Genomic DNA, 21,593 nt, shown 5'->3' with positions numbered 1-21,593 from the left:
TGTGTGTCCTTCTCTCTCTGTGTGTGTGTGTGTGTGTCCTTCTCTCTCTGTGTGTGTGTGTCCTTCTCTCTCTGTGTGTGTGTGTGTGTCCTTCTCTCTCTGTGTGTGTGTGTGTGTGTGTCCTTCTCTCTCTGTGTGTGTGTGTGTGTGTCCTTCTCTCTCTGTGTGTGTGTGTGTGTGTCCTTCTCTCTCTGTGTGTGTGTGTGTGTGTGTCCTTCTCTCTCTGTGTGTGTGTGTGTGTGTGTCCTTCTCTCTCTGTGTGTGTGTGTGTGTGTGTCCTTCTCTCTCTGTGTGTGTGTGTGTGTGTCCTTCTCTCTCTGTGTGTGTGTGTGTGTGTGTCCTTCTCTCTCTGTGTGTGTGTGTGTGTGTGTCCTTCTCTCTCTGTGTGTGTGTGTGTGTGTGTCCTTCTCTCTCTGTGTGTGTGTGTGTGTGTCCTTCTCTCTCTGTGTGTGTGTGTGTGTGTCCTTCTCTCTCTGTGTGTGTGTGTGTGTGTCCTTCTCTCTCTGTGTGTGTGTGTGTCCTTCTCTCTCTGTGTGTGTGTGTGTCCTTCTCTCTCTGTGTGTGTGTGTGTCCTTCTCTCTCTGTGTGTGTGTGTGTCCTTCTCTCTGTGTGTGTGTGTGTGTGTGTCCTTCTCTCTCTGTGTGTGTGTGTGTCCTTCTCTCTCTGTGTGTGTGTGTGTGTGTCCTTCTCTCTCTGTGTGTGTGTGTGTCCTTCTCTCTCTGTGTGTGTGTGTGTCCTTCTCTCTCTGTGTGTGTGTGTGTCCTTCTCTCTCTGTGTGTGTGTGTGTCCTTCTCTCTCTGTGTGTGTGTGTCCTTCTCTCTCTGTGTGTGTGTGTGTCCTTCTCTCTCTGTGTGTGTGTGTGTCCTTCTCTCTCTGTGTGTGTGTGTGTCCTTCTCTCTCTGTGTGTGTGTGTGTCCTTCTCTCTCTGTGTGTGTGTGTGTCCTTCTCTCTCTGTGTGTGTGTGTGTCCTTCTCTCTCTGTGTGTGTGTGTGTCCTTCTCTCTCTGTGTGTGTGTGTGTCCTTCTCTCTCTGTGTGTGTGTGTGTCCTTCTCTCTCTGTGTGTGTGTCCTTCTCTCTGTGTGTGTGTCCTTCTCTCTCTGTGTGTCCTTCTCTCTCTGTGTGTCCTTCTCTCTCTGTGTGTCCTTCTCTCTCTGTGTGTCCTTCTCTCTCTGTGTGTGTGTGTGTGTCCTTCTCTCTGTGTGTGTGTGTGTGTGTGTGTCCTTCTCTCTCTGTGTGTGTGTGTCCTTCTCTGTGTGTGTGTGTGTGTCCTTCTCTGTGTGTGTGTGTGTGTCCTTCTCTGTGTGTGTGTGTGTGTGTCCTTCTCTGTGTGTGTGTGTGTCCTTCTCTGTGTGTGTGTGTCCTCTGTGTGTGTGTGTGTCCTTCTCTGTGTGTGTGTGTGTCCTTCTGTGTGTGTGTGTGTCCTTCTCTGTGTGTGTGTGTCCTTCTCTCTGTGTGTGTGTCCTTCTCTCTGTGTGTGTGTCCTTCTCTCTGTGTGTGTGTCCTTCTCTCTGTGTGTGTGTCCTTCTCTCTGTGTGTGTGTGTGTGTCCTTCTCTGTGTGTGTGTGTGTGTCCTTCTCTGTGTGTGTGTGTGTGTGTCCTTCTCTCTGTGTGTGTGTGTGTGTCCTTCTCTCTGTGTGTCTTTCTCTCTCTCTCTCTCTCTCTCTCTCTCTCTCTCTCTCTCTCGACACAGAGGAGTCCTCCTCGCTTGCTTGCTCTGTCTCTCCATGTCTGTGTATCTCCCTCTGTGTGTGCGCGTGTCTGTGTCTCTCCCCCTCCCTGCATATGTGTGTTTTGTGTCTCTCCCTGTCTCTGTGTGTCCATGTCGGTCTCTCTGTCCATGCATGTGTGTGTTCCCCCCCACCCCGCCCGTGTCCGTGTCTCCTTCCCTAAGTCTGTGTGATCCCTGTGTGCATCCCTCTCTGTGTGTCTGTCTCTCTCCAGGTCTCCCTGTAGATCTGTGTATCTCACTCTTCCCATGTGAGCTGGGGGGGCGGGGGGGGGGCGGGAAGGGGAGTATCTGTGTGTTGCTCTCCCCATGGCAGGGTGGAGTGGGGTTGTGTGGGTCTGTCTCTCTCACTCTCCCTGTGAGGTGTGTGTCTCATTCTCCCCATGGGGGGGCGGTCCTTGGGGGCCTCTCCTCTGCCTCCCCTCATCTGACACACAGTTTGTGGCAGAGCTCGTGAGGAATTGCTCATCAGGTTCATTCTGGGCAGAGAGCTGCCAACAGCCATTCCAGCCAGAGCACATACACCTTAACACTGACCTGAGAATCTAAGTAGGAATAAAGATGGCAGATTTTATGCTTTCTAGGCCTCCACTGTGTCCTGAGTCTGTATACGTGGATCCTCTAATAGATCATGAAACCTGGGCCAGCTACTGCCCCAGTCCATCCTGGGGAGGACTCCTTCCTGACAGAAGGCTCCCCATAGGCTCCCCTCTTGCCTCTTCCTATCTTGGCCCCAATAATTTAACTGAAGAAAATGAAGCAAGAACACAATGTGCTTCTTTAGGTACAATGACTGGAAAAGGAGCTGGTTAGGAAAAAGAGGGGGAAGATCTTTCTAGACAGAATAAGTAACAAATGCAAAGGTCCTAAGAATATTCTTCAGAGCATTTGAGAAACAGAAAGAGCCCAATAGGACTGAGATACCAAAAGGAGAGTCAGAGATAAGCAGAAACCAGGTCACACAGAACCTTAGTCTCAGCAAGGAGTTTGGGTGTTCTTGCAGCGAAAAACTCTGAAGTATTTAAGTAGCAGAAGCAAAGGCTTTGACTTTTTTTTTTTTTTAAATAAGTAATCCCTCTGAGCACCCACGGGAAAAACCAACTGGAAGCCTACAAACATGTTTCAGGAAGGCAACAAATGGTCTACAAAACAGCAATAGACTTGGAAAAGGGATTCAAAAACATACTGGAAAAGGGCATATAGAATGCAAGCAAGGTATTGCTCAGAAATGAGAAACAGAAGTTTAAGCTACTAAGTGGATATTAATGTTTTGTGGAGCCAGGAAAAGAATATCCCTATTTAAATAGTGAGTTTCTCAGGGAAAAGAGGCGGCTTCTTTGGATTCAAGAGGAGTCCAACAAGGAGAGGCTTCTTTAGAGAAAGATTTTACAGAAAGAAAGAAAAGAGGGAAAGGGGAGAGAGAATCTCAAGCACACTCCCACCGATCATGGAGCCTGATGCAGGGCTCGATCCCATGACCCTAAGATCATGACCCGAGCTGAAATGAAGAGCCACTCAGGTGTCCCTCCAACATGAGGTTTTAAATTATAATTTTATATACATTATATATAAACACATATGTATTTAAAACTTTTGATTCTTATATGAAGAACCAAAAGCTCAAGGCAATAAGCATCCCAACCCACCTACCAAATTAGCATCAGTGCAATATTCTGGAGAACAATTAGCAGTAAAATCAAAAGCCTTACCTTTCCATCTTGATGGTTAAGAGCATGGTGGAATCCAAATGCCTAGACTGAAATTTTAGCTCTAACACTTACTAGCTGTGTAAACTTATGCAAAATATTTACCCTCTATGCCTCAGATTCTTCCTCCATAAAATGACCAGCAAAATAAATCCTACCTTCAACGTTATAGTAAGATAACATGTAGCATGAAGAACTATGGTTGGCACACAAATCACTCAATAAATGTAATGGTTATAATATATTAATTTTAAAAAATCCTGCACTTATTGTGGGGATCATTTTGTGATATATAAAAATAGTTAATAGTTAATCTCTTCCTACACCGGAAACTAGTAGGATATTGTATGTCAGGTATACTCTATTAGAAAGAAATCCTCCACGGTTGGTTGTTTTGTAAACTACTTATACAAAGAAGGTGTCAAGTCTTTACCATTTGCTTCCAGGACAAAACACCGGAATGTCTCAACAAGAGGGAGGTTTGTTACCAAAATAAATTTCAAAACCCAGTAAAAGAAAAATGGGGTCCGAAAGACACGAACTACTAGCCCTAATTAGTGGATACCGCTCATTTGTTCTCTTAAAAACATACAAGTTGAAGGAGTTAAAGAAAAAAAATAAGATCATTCTCCACCTTTTATTAGTAAGAGAAGCTCGTGCATTCTAGTTGTTTTCTTGGCTTGCAATATAACTAATTTCTTTGACTCAATACTTTCTGTGCTCCTCACAGCACCACAAAGGGACTTCACCTGTGAGAAAGGCACACACCTACAGTGTTTAGTTCTCCCCACAGGTTTGTTCTGGTGAGCCTTGTATTAAAGGTGCTTACGTTCAAAATTTCTAGCAGACTATTTAATACCATCTCTTTCATAGGCCTTTGTGAATTAAATTTTCAACTTTACTAGACTGTTAACTGTACATATTGTAGATATCACTGAGTAATATAAAAGCTACACTAACACTAACTTGATTGGTAGCAACAAGCAAAGTTTAAATGGCTATAGGAAAGAGTCCGTAATTAGAGCCAGCTGCAACTCTTAAGTAGGAAGTACAGTAACTTTTTTTTTTTTTTTTTTACAACTTAACCCACAGAAGACAGAAGCTCTAGACCCATTTCTCAATACACCTGCAAAGTCAGGACTGCACAACTGCCAACAGGCCACTGATGGCTTTGGAGCACATGTTCTAAGTAGCTAGCTGCCATTCAGGTCAAGCTTTGGGGCAACTTTTAGCCTTCTCATGTGACGTCCTAGTATCCTACAACATCCAGTTGATCTCCTCAAATATTTTCCTTCCTCCCTCTCTAAGCCTTCTAGAGTGTTTAAGTAGCACAAAGTACTGTTTTTCTACCCAATGAGCCTCAGATTACACGAGGCTGAAGCTACCGTACGTTCATTCAGGAGCTTCTCTGAAAGCTGTTAACAGAAAACATTATCAGAAGATGTCTAATAGAGTTCAGCTTTTCAGAAGGTTTGCATTTCATTCCTGTTAGCAGTAGCCAAGAGGATTGTTTTGAGGTCATTTGACCACTCATGTTTCAGTAGGCAGACACTATTGGAAGATTTCTCCTCCTCCATCTGACAGGCAATGGCCTGACACAAGACATTTTACTTGCTCGTAGTGAAGCTAACCCCGGGGTGAGCCAAACATGCACCAACTCCTTCCTCTGAACATTTGCAATTAAAGGGGAAGAATTAGACCTATTGCCTGCTTTTCCTGTAAGAACTGTGTTTCATAGTAACAAAGTATCTATGGTTGAAAAAGAACAGTTCTTTTAATAGAAATTTAGCTAATAAATGTCAAAGGAATAATAAAATTAGGGGGAAAAACTAATTAGTAACACCTAATGAAAGTGATGATTAAAAAAAACAATGGAAGGAACGATTAGGTGAAAGGTTAATGGGAACCTTCAAGTGGAGGGATCAGGCTGTTACCACATGAACCCAGAGATTCATCTTAGCATCACCAAGAATGGCGCAACGGATGTCAGGTGCTTCCTGATGGGGTGTAGTATGATTCACATGCGCCACCTGTGAAGTGTTCTAGCCGAAAGAGTGGAATCTGAATCTAATTAAATCAAGGTGAGCTTCTAGTTTACAAAAATGTGAAAGATAAAGGAATAAGTCAAAGGACACCCCCCAACCCCATATAAGGAAGTAGAAAAATCCAGAATGTTATGTTATTCTGCAGAAAACAGACCTGATTCCCCCCACCCCAACACCATTAAGTCAATGGCATGGGAAGGAAGCTCTAGAATCAAAGGAACTCAAGGAACCTACCAACCAAGTACAATGAGTGGGTTTTATGTGAATGCTGATCCATACATACCAGCTATACAAAGACATCTGAGGCAGCTGAAGTTTCACTACATACTGATTAAGACAGGTTACCAAGGAATAGCCAATTAACCAATGTTAACGACATTGTGGTTCAGTAAGAAAATATCCATATTTGTAAGACATGCATTCAGAAATATTTAAGGTAAAAATAATCATTGAGATTTGCTTTATAAACAAGTTTTAAAAACCCCTAAAGAATAAATGAAGTGTGGCAAATCTCAGTGTTTGAATGACAGGTGTATAGACAGTTTTTATGTACCTTCTCTGCCTTTGTGTATGTTTGAAAATTTTCACATTTAAAATAGGAGAACAGGGCACCTGAGTGGCTCAGTTGGTTAAGTGTTTGCCTTTGGCTCAGGTCATGATGCCCGGGCTCTAGGATCAAGTCTGTCTGTCTCTCTCTCACTTCCTCACATCCCCCAAATAAATAAGTAAAATTAAAAAAAAAAAAAAAGTAAAATGTGAGAACATTTAAAATAATGTGCTACTAGCCCTTTATATATAGCAAGGGACTATGAATACAACAATATTAGATGCCACTCAAAAAGTGAAAGGGAACTAATTTAAAACACCTCTGACAGCAAATGCAATGTACTGTAGGACAATATGAAGATTGTAGTAATGTTCTATGAAGGGTGCTTACAGCCCTTGGAGTTCAGTTAACTTTACTAGGAAATCAGTAAAATGGATTTTTCAACTTCAGCTGAACAATAAGCCACTTTGATTCATAGTTATTTGAAAAAGAAGTAAACACCACTCAGGTGATTCTTTGAATTCATGAAGTTTCATAGAACTCCAGAAGTGAGAAAGAATTTGAGGTTTCCTAGTCCAAACCCTATAAACCATGTCTAAAGTGTCTTCTCCCCCAGGGAAGGAGAAGTCCACAAGTCCAGGGATACTGCTAACATCATCCTGCATGTGCAGTACATAGTCTATTAGAGGCGGGACAGCCGCACACAATCATTCTACTTCTATTGCCATTAATACTAATTAAGGTATAATTAATACTAATTCCACAGGTTGTTGTGAAAATCAGGACATAAAGAACCTAAAGGCCTGGCACAGGTTAGGACTTGCTATGGATTAAAATGTGTTCCCCCAAAAGAGATGAAGTCCTAATTGCCAATACCTAAGAATGCAGAATTATTTAGAAATAGTGCCTTTGCAACTGTAATCAAGTTAACATGAGGTCTTTAGAGTGGGCTCAATCCAATATAACTGGCATTTTTGTAAGAAGGAACAGAGACGAACACAGAAGGGAGACAGCCATGCAAAAATGGAGTAGAGATTGGAGTTATGCACCCACCAGTTAAAAAACATCTGGGGCTTCCAGAAGCCTCAGGGCACCCCCCACCCTCTGCAGTCTCAGATGGTGCATGGACCTGCTGACCCCTTAATGTTGGGCTCCTAGCTTCTCACAGAAATGTGAGGAAATTAATTTTTGGTCTTTCAAGCCACCTAGTTTGTGGTACTCTTAGTTACAGCAGCCCTAGGAAATCAATACAGTATTATAGTATGTGCTGCTGATGCACTTCTAAAAAGGACATCTAGGAGAGAACACTGGTGTGGATGGAGACCCTCCTCTGCCTCATTCTTCAATCTAGGTAAATATTCCTCTTAATGTAGCCAATTATTTTTTGCAACTGTACCACATCAAAACCTGAGGATAAGTCAAAAATCAATGATAACCCCTTGTCTCCAATATCCTAGTCCTCCATAGTTGCTTCTTTGATCTTAAGAGAAAAACTCTACATTTGTTTTCCGTTAAAATTTCATTCATAAATTCACTGTGTCATGCCCAGCCATCAGCATTCTTTTTTTTAAACCCATCAACTAACATTTAAATGTCCTGTCCAACTTCATGTCATGCAAAATATGGTTGGCAATACCAGCTGTCTTCAACTTAATCATTAGGAAAATATTGTTCCAAATGCCTGGGTGGCTCAGTCAGTTAAGTGGCTGCCTTTGGCTCAGGTCATGATCCCATGGTCCTAGGATCAAGCCCCACCGCAGGCTCCCTGCTCATGCTCTATCACTATCTTTGTCTCTCCCACTCTCAAAATCTGAAGAAGAGGAGGGGTGGGGAGGCAAGGGAGGGAAGGGGAAGAATATATTGTTCCAAACAAGAAAAGAATCCTTTACCAGGTGTCCCTCAAAGTAGTCAATCCATTACTTACCACTCTTTCAAATATAATTCAGTAACATTTGATCATATACCTGCATTTCCCTATCTTCCCCAAAAGGATTTAAAGCCTATTTTGCTTTCCTAAATACAACCTATTATTAACAAAGTTTTTGTCAAACACGTATCTTCTAGTAAACCTATTCAAGAAAGCAAAATATTTGTATGGCATAACCCAAGCTGGCTACAGTTGCATTGAAATCTGGCTCTCTTCTAATTAAGCATTCTAGAAATTGACATCATGGTCATGTAAAAATTGAAAAATAGGCCTTCTTTCCTTTTTTTAGGAATTCAGATTAAACTTCAGTTTCTATAATGTTTATTACAAACATTTAAAATTATGACTCAGAGGCATGAGATACAGAATCTAATGAAGTAATTTTTAGTATTCTGCTTAGAAAGATAAAAGTCTTATAACTTGAGTCAATAGTTGTCAACAAGAATTTCTATTTAAGTACCTAGTAGAAGCCAGATGCATTACAGATGTGCTCATCGTGGCTCTTACAGTTTGAATGGTCTTTAGAGGTCCCTCTACACTCAGTATAGTCACTGGCTTTATAACACTTTTAATACCCTTGGTTATAAAAATTTTAAAACACCCTGTTGTGGGAAAAAGGCAATTTCCAGAGGTTGAATACCCATAAAGGGTCTCCTCCATTAATGGATAGTGTCCTAAATACAGCTGGTAACTTCCTAGGAGCCTCCATTTTGTCCCTAATTCCAAAAGTTAGGATAAATCACATCCTTTTTTCCACATGACAGGCCACAAGTCTTGAAAAGGGAGTGATCGTGTCCCTGCTCTGTCTTCCCCTCTGTAGGGCTCTCCCATCTCCTTAAAAACTCTCAAAACTCAACAAAAAGAGGACTACTTGAAGCTTTCTAAAGCCTTTACAACAGTTAGTATTGAGTCACTTTCAAATCAAAAATCACTTTCAAATAGCAATTGCAAAGGACTACTTTATTTCTGCCCAAGGGAACAGTTACATTGCACCAAATTCATAATTTTGGACAGTTTTCAAGGGACAATTTCCAAGCCCTAGGTCACTTTACAGAATAGTATTATTTAAAGGCAGGACAAAAAAAAAATCATTCAGTCAAGAATCACATTAGCCACTGCAGGATTTATGGACCAGCATAAGTTGTGGTCAATGGCTTCCCTAACTCCACAACAAACCAACCTCAACCCACTAATCATGCTCCTGGGAACCACAGCTGTCCATTATCAAACAACATTTAGGTTTTTAAATTACTTAGTTTCCTAACTTCAACAAAGTTTCTCTATTATACAAACCTGATGGAAGGACAGTGACACAACCGATCTTTCACTGGTAGAAGGAATGCTATGGATAGAACGGCCTTAACTTCTTGCAAAACATTAAACAGATTCTAGATCCTTAAAAAAAATTTTAAGCTTGTTTGCTCATTCTGTTCACCCAATCTACAGCTGCTCTCTGCCACTTCCTTTTATCTTCGATTTGCAGAGAACACTCAAGAGTTCCCCAAAACTCCCCTATAAACCTGATCCTTAAGCACACAGAACACTTCCAAAAACAAAGAACCTCTAAAACATCAAGACTCAAGCATCAAAAATTAGCATTAATTTTAACAAAGTATTCTTCTACCTCTAAGAACTACCCAGAGAGCATGACAAGTCAAAGACCAGGATTATCTTAATTTTTAACTAGTGATGGTAAACTTGGAGCCCCAAGGGCAATTCTTCTCAATCCACTGGCTGCCAAGAGGTTTTCCATTCAGTGCAGTCTTCAAGCATCAATGATGGTAGTGAAAAACAAAATACCATAGTTACCCCAAAAGACTATGGTAGGGTCATAGTTACCCCAAAAGACTATGGGGGGGAGGCAGGATGGGTATAGGATTCACACCTGGTCATAGGGATATTAATTCCACCATGATTCAACTCAACTGAAAATTAGTGGGGGGGGGGGGGGTGTTAAATATGCAAGGTCCTAATGATGCAAATCCCTCACCATTAAAAGCCAGCTTTTATCTTAAGGCAGCGGCATTAAAACACAGCAGGTAACGTGAACAATAAGGAGCCAGAGACTTTTTAAATCCTCCATCAGACTTCATTACATGAGGAGGAAAGAACCTTAAAAAAACTGGATTTTCAAAATATAGGACACTTTCATTATTCTCAACAGGTAAAAATGTGAGAGATTAAAAGAAATGGACATTCTCCGTAAAGATTAAAGAATGTGGCAAACAATTAATTGGCAAGTATTAATTTGCAGTTGTTTTGGCCAACTCCAAATTTTACCAGCTGGTTCAGGTATGCACTTTATGGAAAACCTTTATAAAACTAATGTTTTCCAAAGTGACTTAGAAGCTGGAATCCACCTCTAAGTTGACAGGATCTTTATCTCACAGATCTTAAAACTTCGAGGTTGGTTAAGTTTGCCTTTTGGTGAGGTTTTGTCAAAAGGATTAAGGACCCAAATCAGAAATGCCCCCAGTAAGGCCGAAAGCTCTTTATTTGTTCCTTTTTTCTCCCTTTCTGTGTGGATATCAAGATGATTACAACATTAATCTTACTAGAGAAAGCACAGGCGTTTTCTCACCTGAACCAACGGGACAAAGCAAAGTAAGCACATCCAACAGAACATCAGAGAACAAAGCAGCAGGAAAAGAATGTAAAGTGTGCCCTCTATCGGTCTGTGAGTTCTAATTGCCAAATTGGCAAGTTGTATCCAGCAATAGGGAGACATGAAGGCCATCCTAGTAGAAAAATTATAAGATATGCTAACCCAGCAGCAAACACCTAGCAGAAGCCCCCTTGACCTGAAGAGTGTTCAGGCTGGTTCTGACCAATCTGTGAGCCTGTTGTGCAATATATAGGAGTCCTGTCAATGCTAGCATATGTCATCAGCTGAGAAATCGCAACAGCAATTTCTAAAAACCCTATATTCTGTTTTATTAATGAGGTAAAATTAGATCATATGAGAAGAGGGTTTTAACAAAACCCCCTTATTCTGTATATTTGGTGCTTCTACAAACTTTTTAGAGGAGTAGAGAGAATTAAACATCCATTGTCTTTGAGTAATGGATCATTAGCCAAGTAATTATTTACAGAGATAAATCCTGAGATAGTGCTTCTGATGTTCCCTCATACTGTGTAATATGTACATGGCAAATAGCTGGAAACCTACTACCTGGAAAATAAGATTTTAAAAAACAAATGTGTTTATCAATTTGGAGCAGCCATTTGGCATCAGGCTAGTTAAGAAGGTCTACCTCCTATTACTTTAACCCATGCTCCTTAACCTATTGAAGGAAACAGATGAACTATGGCCATTTTGAGACTTCAGTGAGAGCTTTAGATCCTCTCTCTATACCCTAAAAAGAAAGGTTTTGCTTTAGTTTCAGGGGGCTCACAAAAACCTTGGTTCCCTCTCTGGACCCCAAATTAAGAAACCCTGCTCAAAAGAAATGTGCTAAGTAAACTAAACTCTAAGTGCCCTTGATAGCCTTCAAGTGATGAGAACTCAAAGATCTTAAATGAATTTTAAGGGTTTCCCCAAGCAACTAGGTAAGAAAGCAAACTACTTATAATTAGTTTCTCTACATTTTAACAGAAAAAGAATATCTAATAGCTTTTCTCTAATCTTGGTTATTCTAGTTATGATGGTATAACATCTACAGGAGTATACATAAAATTATACACACACACACACACCCCTCTACACACAGGGTGACACACACATCTGCATAACCACACACCTACAGACACACATTTGTTTTGGCTACTGGTATCCGAGAAATAAGAGGTTCCTAAAATTCATATACAAAAATCCTCTTAAAACAATGATCAAAAAATTTAACAATACAAGTATGCAAAAAAATTTTCATAACCAGATCACACTTTCAGTCCTACACTTCAGGTACCCCCACCTATTCAGCCTTCAGTTATCAGTTAATTTATTAGCACAATTAGGAGTTGAAGTTCTGAGGCTCAGTAGAAGTCCGTGGTTCAAAGAACTTTGGAACGGTTTCAAAAGGGGATTTTTTTGAATGAACAGTTATGTTGGACACATAATGCATACAGGAGAAGCCAGGGAGTTCAGGAGGATTGCATTCTACTAGTTCTAGCTATTTTTCATTTAACTTAGTTATTGGTTTTTTGTTTTTTCGTGCTTAAGATTTTTATTTATCTATTCAATGGCGAGGGGAACATAAGTGCGGAAGCAACAGAGGGGGAAGGAAAAGCAGACTCCCCACTGAGTAGGGAGTCTGACATAGGCTTCTATCCCAGGCCCCTGGGATCAAGACCCAAGCCAAAGGCAGACACTTAACTGACTGAGCGACCTAGGCGCCCCTAACCATTTGTTCTTAATATAAAATTTCACCTTCCAATGCTGTCAAACTGGTTGCATCTTCTCCAAATAATGAAAAGGTCAATGCCCTCCCAAAAGGCACTATACAAAAAAAGGGAAAAAACTAGGTAGGTCATCTATTGATACCTACAGACTTGTTCCTCTCACACACACCCACATTTCTCACAAATATGTCTGCACAGTTATGGGACACTAACATCAGGAACACAAGAATGCAGATTGAAGGCTTTTCCTGCACAATATGGGTTATTAATATAATTGCCTTTTGGGAAGAGAAATACAACTTTTATTTCCCCCTAAATGATTATTCATATGGGCCAAGTGTTTGGGGATAAAAAAATCCCTAGTTGACCCTTTCTCTAGAAGTGCTTTTAAGATATAGATTAACCCCACCCCAGAATTTCCCCTTCCCTGCCCCAAGCTCTCTCTGCCAGGTGGGGGTGCTCTATCATTCAAATAATAAACTAGTATACAGATACACCAACAAACACTAGTGTGCTCTACGAAATTCTGAAGATTATCAGAAAAGACCTCAGAACGAAGGCTAGACTGGGGGAGGCTTTTATAGCTCAATGTTTTTGGTCTTTAAACTTTAAAGAATAGCAAATAATGAAATTATACCTACTATCTAATAATCCATACAAATGTCGACTATGCATAAAGAACTTAGAACTTTTGTTTTTTGAAACTTAAGTCACCGAAATTATTTTAAGGGCAAACAAAATCTCATCATCAAGGCCTTTTTGTTTAGCCACAACTTGTAGAGAAGCACTCTGTTAGGCCTGCTTTGAGGATATAAAGATGAATCTGCCGAAGCTCTGCCCCAGAGTTTGAAATATGATAAGGATAGGGCATTTGGCAAAATAACCAGAATAAAAGGGAAAATGAGAGCATGCTTTAAGAGTTGCACAGAAGGCTGAGAAAGTTATGAGGGAATAATTGATTCTGGCTTCAGAAAAAAAAAAAAAAGGCAGAAAATTCCAGGGAGTGGGGGTGGCTTCCTAGAGGGAGTGACTTCAGCTGAACACCATCAGATGGCTCAACAACTTAAAAGACTCAAAACACATGGTGTGCCTGTAAGTGAAGTAATCCAGTAAAGCTTACGCGTGTAGCCCTTCCAGGGTGGTGGAAAATTGGAAATGAGCTGCCACTAGGTGGTGGGGAAAGCCTTGAATGCAGCGTCAAAGAGGCTGGCACTTAGTCTGCAGTCAGTATGGAGACCCCGGGGGAGTTGGGATTTATGAACAGAAGTCATATGATCAGATCCGTGGTAGAAAAGCATTCAACAGGTTAGCCTCAAAGGATCGAGTGAAGAAGAAATAGATGCTGGGAGAGGAGGAGTCCGTGAGGGTCTGAGCTAGGAAGTACCTTCTGGGATGGAAAGAATGAGGTGGAGATAAACATTTCCAAGGTAGATGCGCTAAGACGTATCGAGCCAATGAAAGAGGCAATAAGGAGGACAAAGACGACAGGGAGGCTTCCCAGCTGGACTCCTACAAACCACATGAACAGAAAAACAGCAGAGAAGACAATAGCAGTTTCAAGTTCACATGTGCATGGAACGGAGTATCAGTATATGAGGGTGCTTGGCCTATCTCTCCATAGGGCAGTAGCTGGGAAGTCAGAAGGTCATAGAACCTGAAGCTGAAAAGAAAACAAAAAAAAGCTTTTAAAAGTTGGAGCTGGTGTTGAGGCACTCTACATGGAAGGAACAGTTGAAGATACAAGGAAGAAGCCCCCAAAGGAAAGAACAGAGGAAAAGAAACACTGGTCTATACCTACTCTGAATGAGAGGACCAAATAAGAGAAATGAGCAGAATAGGGGAGGCAGAAAAAGTATGAGGTCACTAGTCAAAGGAAGAGACTTTTCTTTGCAAAGGAGGGACATCTCCAGAGGAAGGAGTCAGGGAGGACTGCAGCAAGGTTGGTAGCCTCGCAATGAGGTGAATAGAAGGAGAACACTTAGGAAAATCTTTTCAATAAAGTGGCAGATGCAAAAGCCCAGTTGTAGCTGATTAAAGGGTGAATGGAACAGGATTATCAATCAATAGAAGGTAAAGGTACAAGTGAAGGAAAAGGGAAGAGATTGGAAAGCAATGGGAGGAAGAAAAAAAATTAAGAATTTTAGGATTCACGGGGAGCAGCATCCTTTAAAAGAGCAGCCCGGGTGGCTCAGCGGTTTAGCGCTGCCTTCAGCCCAGGGCGTGATCCTGGAGACCTGGGATCGAGTCCCACATCAGGCTCCCTGCAAAGAGCCTGCTTCTCCCTCTCTCACAAATAAAATCTTTAAAAAAAAAAAAAAAGGGTGACTGGCATGGAAAGGTCCTAGAGAAAAGAACAGAACAGGTGGGGGCAGCCCTTGGGAGGAATAAAAGCATACTCTCCTTAATTATTCCCCCTCTCCCATCCCTTCCTGGTCCTGTCATCTAAGCTAAGACAAGAGAATAGGAAAGAGGACTGAAAATCCTTTTTAGTTCCAAGGATCTAATCCCCTAGTCCTACTATCTCCAACCCCTTTCTCTCCACACGCACGAATACACATACACCTGTACACATATATATCCCTTCCTGAAGGTATGCCGAATTATATGATTATGTGTGCTCTTCAGCATTAACTGGAACCTTCCATATTTATTCCATATAAATTCCATATTCCAAATAAAATTCCATAATTATGGAATTAAATATAATTCCATATTTAAAATGATGAAAGTGTAGGAATATGGGCATGCAACACTATACCTACGATCAATCCTTGATTGCTGCAGATGAGAAAAATGGGGGAAAATTGGGGGAGAAAAAAGGAAATTTAAAACTATTTTCATCCCAGGGTTTATCACCCCCTTTTAGCAAAGTAGTTATCAGGCGTTATATCAAATGATTGTCGGTCATTTATTTCCTGCACTTAGGAGGGGTAAGACTGCTTATTCCTCGGGGGCAGGGGGGTGGGGGGAGAGCTTAAAAGACAGTCAGTTGGAAGGAATGAAGTAAAAAGTATCCTGGGTAATCCATAAACTGGCCAGTTAGTCTTAATAAATCAAGAGGTGGTTTTGCATTAGGGAATTAGAAATGTCATTTCCAACTTGTGATTTCTGCAAAATTGGATGCTACCCAAGCTGGATTTATAAGCAGATAAAGCCAGAATTAAATGAAGGCCTGGGGGAACATCACCTATTCTGAATCACTTCCAAATTTCAGTAGAATAAGAGGTTGGTTGAGACGCAGCAGTTTTTCAACCTCTGTGCACTGGTAAAATACTAGACAGAAAAACTCAGAGTTCTACTAGAAGAACAAAAACAGCCCATTAACGGAAGAGAATATTTATATGCAAAGTTAAACATCACAGGAGATTTTCTGAAATACTCAAACTTAAAAAAAGGTAATACACAAGATGTATTTTAAAGCTTTCTCATTTAAGTGTAGGTAAATATATTCCATGTGTCATCTGTATTTCCGAAAGAAGACCAATGAGAAATGAGCTATCATTAACAGTACTTGTAAAGGCACATATCTCCAAATCTCTCCATTAAATTTTTATTTAGCCCTATAGCATTAAAGAGAAAATATTTAGGTTTTTCACCAACCTCAGTTACCAGAAACATACCACACTGTTTGTGATCAACACTTCAGTTTCACAGAAGAAGCCAAATCTAATCTTAGGGAAAATGAGAGGTTATGGAAGGAGAAGCTGAGGCTTTGCTATGGAAAAGACAAGGCAGGAAAGATTTGTCATATTATGCCCCCTACCATCCAGCCACCAGAAACACCAATTACATATCTGGGCCTTGCTATTTTTTTAAGCAGTGTTATCATAGATGTTTTCATAGATCCCAGTTAAAATGTAATTGGGCATATAAACAGAATGAAGGAGATAGAAAAGTTAGTCCCTTCATACTAAACTCAAGAAATCCCACAAAACATGATAAAGTTAGGATTGGTCTCTGCCTCTCAGTCCTTCAGCCTGAAATGGGTCTTACAACCATTCCAAAAAAATGAAACAAGTCTACCTAGTTTACCATACAAATAAATCCTAAGTGGTTCCAAGACAGGTACAGGCAGCCAGGGTTAACAGCTAATAATGACCATGCTTTTGAATGAGAGAGTGGATGAGAGGGCCACCGCGTTCCAACTGTCACTGTTTAGACAAAATGTGAGTTGTCAAACAGTTTTTCAAAAAGTTGGCATGTGCCTTTTCTCTACAGGATTTTCCTTAGTGTTTGTGCCTAAGTAAAAATTAATGAGGCATAGGCCCTATTAATGGTTATCAAATATATTTTTATTTTAGGATTCTGTTTTCTAATAAAGGGGGAGAAAGAGTGTAGACAGAGTTGTTTATGATGATCTCCCCCATACTAGGTGTGGCCAAAAGTAGGGAAGGTTGATGTTCTCTCAACCTTCTGGTTATATTTTGAAATACAACATACAGTTAAAGGATATATTTGCTCTCTATTCCAAACTGGATGCAATTGATTTTAACTGACTAAATTATCTAATCTCTGCCAAGAATTTTATTTCATTAAGAAAATGATATTATAGAGCATCTGAGATCATAGAGCAGACTAAACATAAAGCCAAAGGAGTTCTGAGAATGCTCCACAGTGAAGGTTTGATTATTTGCAGATGGAATATAGAAGGGAAAAAAAAAAATCAGCTTGCAGGCATCAGCCTAACCAATCCTGGTATCACTGCTGCCTCCACAGTAGCACAAAGCCAAGAAAATAACTGATCTTCTAAGCCACAACATTTTTTTTAAGGTACTAATCACTTTTCTCCCTAGAAAGTAATATTTAACTGCCACTATCCAAGACAAAAGGAAAAGGGGAAATGTTGGTACCACAATAGGCTCTAGCATGTCAACTGTCACTGCTGACATGATTTGGCTAGTGGTCAAGCATTCACCAAGGAACTAATTTAAATCAATCTTCTTTGGGAAAGGCAATTGTTTGGTATGCGCAACAATTGGTGTAGAATCAATCAGTGGACATGAGATCAATTAAAACCAGCTTAAGTTTGTGAAGAGGGACAATTCACACAACCTGAGTTAGATCTCTATTCATTTCAATACTAGCACAATGCAATCCTTAAGCTTCCTTGCAAAGCAGAAAAGCTACTATCACCCTACGCTGTCTCGCCAGGCCTTCAAGTAGTTCCACTTTTAATTAAAAACACAGTATATCCTTTGTTGGCACAGATAGTGTGGTGACTTTTAAAAACCGTAGTTATTTTAGCCAGAAACTTGGAATTTGGGAAGGGGCATCTGTTAAGAAAAGGGGGAAAATGCAAACTTTGATAAGAATTTGGTGGTGGTGGTTTTTAAACACAACCTTACCAATTTACACATAGCCGAAAGTGGTGGAATTTTATTAAATCGAAATCCGAAAGGTTGGTTTGGCAAAAGTGACTATTGCACACTTTAGAACTGGGTTTCTCGGTGTCAGCACTTGAGGATATGGAGGGTAATTGCTAGGAGATTTTGCCAAAGCAGCTTTGAAATGAATAGGTTTTGTGTCAGATACCTAAGGCGGCCCAGGGCCAACCTGGGAGCCGGCCCTGCCGGGAAGAGCGTGCAGTACCACTTCTGGCCGCAGGGGCGCCGCGATGCCCTCCATCAAACAGCACCGCGGTGTCCAGTTCTACCCAAACGCTTAGGGTAGATTCCGCCACGCCCGGCCACGATGGGACAGGCAGCGGGAGCAGGAAGACCTCACGAAATGGCTCGGTCCTCTCATAAACAACCACTTGGCAAAGCGTCGTAGGAATTTCTATCTTTGCACAAACTCTAAGCATCTCCGTTTTTTTCCCCCAACCAAGAAGCACCTTGTGCTGTCAAGAGGAGATAAATCTTCTCCAAACACTTTTGACCACTGTGTAACCAAAAATTGCCAGATCTGAGTGTAATACCTCAAAAGAAATTACCAAGTGGAGAAAGGAGCAGGTGGGGAGGAGGCCTGGAGGAGGAGATGGAGAAGGACGTTTTCAAGACTCCTATCAATATTAAACTTTCACGGCCTCTGGGAAGAAATTTCTCCCTAGCATTTTTATGCGAAACGATTTCTGAAACTATGCACTTTCCAAATGTCAGACGTGAGAAAAAAAAAAAAAAGAAAAGGAGTAGACTTTTTAAACATCTGTGGCGTCAGTGGGAGAGCAGAGGTTACTGCAGTGGCACACCACCGGTTATCCCGAGCTCGGCCGCCAATCTCCAGCCCCGCGGGTAGGTGACAACAGCTTAACGAGGTCCTAAAAAGCTATGAAAAGTTAGGGGGAGAAGAGCTCTCCCCGAAATCTGGGTGCCGGGCCGAGATTCCGTAAAACGAGTTCTAAACATATTATATATAGGTCGAGTGAAACTTTTATATCCCAGAGGAAAGAAAGAAAAAAAAAAAGTCAGAATCTGTTAACTTCAAGACAAATTCTAACCGTGCACAAGTCCAAATTGCTAGAGGAAGACAGTTCCCAGGGGCTGCTGGGCACCTTCCATGCGCGGCAATGCGCGGACTGCGTGTGTTGGAATTGGGTTTAAATTCCCCAGAAGAGCCTCCCTTCCCCTAAAATGCAGCTGGATTAGCTGCAGCCACAGCAGGACTCAGAAATAGGCGCACAGTAAATCTGCCTGAAAGCTAGTTCCCTGAAATATTTCTGGAGGCTTCCACTTGCCTTCCCCGCAGCGCACACAAGTGATGGAGATTGAGGGAGCGGTTAAAAAGCCAGAAGTGAATTTCGCTGGGAACAGAAAGCGTATGGAGAGAGCAAAGTCAGGCCGGTCCCCAAAACATCACTCTGCACGCCAGCGCTCCCCGGAAAACCTGCGTACAAGTTGCTGATCAGTGCAAAAAAGTTCAGTAAGTCATCCCACGCAGTCTTAGGTTCCAGAGACATTAATTTTGCCCCTTCCCTATAAATGCAGGTCCTCCACCTTGACTTGGTACCCCTCCCCAGCTCTCAACTCGCTCTCCCCCAGTCCCCCCCACATCCACACCCACAGTGCTAGGCCGTGTTCAAAGCGATCCGGGGCGCACGTGAGTGGGAAAGGTAGAGATGCGCTACAGGGAAGACGGTTAAGAGGACTGGAAAGACAAAGAAGAACAAGAAACAACGGATGCCGGATAAGAAATGGGAGCGAGGGAGAGGGGTTCAGGAGTAGAAGCGCGGCAGCGAACGGGGTACGGCCCGCACCACTCGGCCCGGGGCGCCCGCGGGGCTCACCCGGCTCCCCGCACGTCTCGCCCCGGCTCGCAGCGCCCTCCGAGTTCTGCCGAGCTCAGGCCCCAGGAGTGCAGAGCGGCGGCGCGCGGCAGCGGGCAGGGGGGCACCGTGCGCCCCGCGGGGCCTCGGGAGCCCCGGCGCGGCCCCACGCACCTCGCGCGGAGGAGGACTCACCTCGCTTGCTGCGTCTCCATCGGTTGCCTTGGCAGTGGCTGTAATCCATACAGTTCAGGATGATGAGGGCAAAGGAGAAGAGGCGAAACTGCATCTGGGCGGCCGGGCGGGGGAGAGGCGCCTCTCAAAGTCGGGGAACTGGAGAGCTCATCCGAGGAGCCGGCGCCCACCGCGCAGCCGGGGAAGACGCGGAGCGCGAGGGGCCACTAGCCCGGGGGGCGCGCTGGTCAGTTCGGCGCGGTCGGCATCGCTCACCCCTTGAACCTGGGAGACGAGGAGGAGAAACAGCGTGGAGGGAGCCCCGGGGAGGCAGCCGCCTCTACGCGCGTCCCGACTTAAGAAGGGGAGGGAGGGGGCGCGACCCCACCGGCGGGCACGAGCCGCGGGGCGGTCTAACCCCGAGCGCACAGCTGCCGGCGACGAGGAGGGGAAGGTGCTTTACAATCAGTGAATTAGCAACCTCTGCGCAGCTACAGGCTCCCACCCGGGGAAAGCAGGCGCGTTGCGCGGCCGGTCCAGGGACAGGAACGCGCTCCAAAGGCATCAAGGGCGCAGCGTTCAAGGAGCCCCCCGAGGTCCAAGGTCCCACGGCGGGGAGCCGAGCGCGGCGGCCGCGGTGGCCGGGCGCGGGTCGCCTACCGTGGCACTTACGGCTCGGGCTGCGCGGCGAGCCTAGGCGCGGCGCTCCATCCCGGGCCGGGGCCGCAGGTCGCCCCGCTAGCACGTGGGCTGGGGAAAAGTTTGCCGCGCGGCCCCGGGAGCGCCCGCAGCCCCCGCGGGTTGGCAGCGCGCCCCAGCAGGAGCGGCGGGCGGGCGCGTCGGCAGCCTCGGGGATGCTGCGTCCCCGCGGTGAGTGCGGTCCTCGGGCGACCGGCGCGACCGCACTCACTCTCGAGGTCCCTATGCAACTGTGCGGCCTCCCGGCTCCCACTCCGCAGCCACCCGCAGCGAGGATTCCTCCCTGCCCACGCTGTGCGAGGCAGAACGGTCCCGCGAGGCCGCAGGGATGTGGCGAGCGCACTTTCCGACGGAGATGCAGCCGGCGGAGGCTCGGGATGCTTCTATAAGTAGGTGGTGCTGTGGTCCAAGGCATCCGTGTCAGGCTGCCTCGGAGTTCCTGGGTCCTAAAGCCAGAAACTCTCGGGTTTCCCTGAGGTCCTAAAGAGCGCTGACGGCTTCCAGCGCGCCCAAGCCCAGCAAGTCCCCTCCGGGCTTTCCTGGAGTGCGCGGCCGAACCCGAGAGTGGCGGAGCCGGGGGCGCCCGGGTCTGCGCTGGGCGGGGGAGCGCGGCTGACTTCACCCCCCCCCCCCCCGCGTCTATTTCGGGCGCTCGGGGAACCGGCTGCAGCCCCAGCCCTGACCTTCCCGCGGGAGGATCTGACTGGTGGCCTCTCCTAGACCATCCTTCCCGGGCTCCCCGCCGGGGATCGCTGCTTCCGACGGGCGGAGTTTGAACTTGAGCCGCGTCCCGAAAGACACCACACCTCTGCCACTTTTCAGTTGACGTCTCGGCTTTGTTCTATGGGAAAATCTGTGAGCGCGGCTGAAATTAAAGCGAGCCCTCAGTGTAGGGAGTGAAAGGGGTATTTCCAATAGCTTTTGCTTACCCTCGGAAGTGTTATTTCTTGACTTCGTTTCTTCTCCAGAAAAATTTGGAATGACTTGTGGTCCTCTGCCTGCAGGACTCAAGAAATTGGGACCTTGCTGCTTTAAACAAAAGTTCACTTTCCACTCAACTATTTCTCAGTCATAATCTTCCTCTCTCCACCCTCAAAGACTCCCTGATTTAAACCTCTGGGTGCTCTAGTTTGGGGGACTACCGTTTAACAAAGTGTTACATGGCATACACTTGATGCTACTGGATTTTTTGTTGTTGTTGTTGCTACTTAATTTCTTGTGTTGAAATCT

At 43.9% G+C, this 21,593-nt stretch overlaps 1 protein-coding gene across 1 annotated transcript in view; it reads right to left on the bottom strand.

The window, feature by feature from the left end:
* The window catches only part of RSPO2 (R-spondin 2), a 154,918-nt gene extending 135,042 nt beyond the window's left edge, over positions 1-19,876 (bottom strand). The window contains exon 1 of the mRNA XM_025994853.2: positions 19,686-19,876. Coding sequence (XP_025850638.1) covers positions 19,686-19,779 — 94 coding nt within the window. The 5' untranslated portion in view covers positions 19,780-19,876. The remainder of the gene's footprint in view (positions 1-19,685) is intronic.
* Positions 19,877-21,593: the final 1,717 nt, after the last annotated feature.

Source organism: Vulpes vulpes, chromosome 13 (genome assembly GCF_048418805.1).
Source record: "Vulpes vulpes isolate BD-2025 chromosome 13, VulVul3, whole genome shotgun sequence".
In the NCBI taxonomy this organism is placed as follows: Eukaryota; Metazoa; Chordata; class Mammalia; order Carnivora; family Canidae; genus Vulpes; species Vulpes vulpes.
Note: the sequence above shows the minus strand (reverse complement) of the source record. Positions and strands in the feature narration are given on the sequence as shown.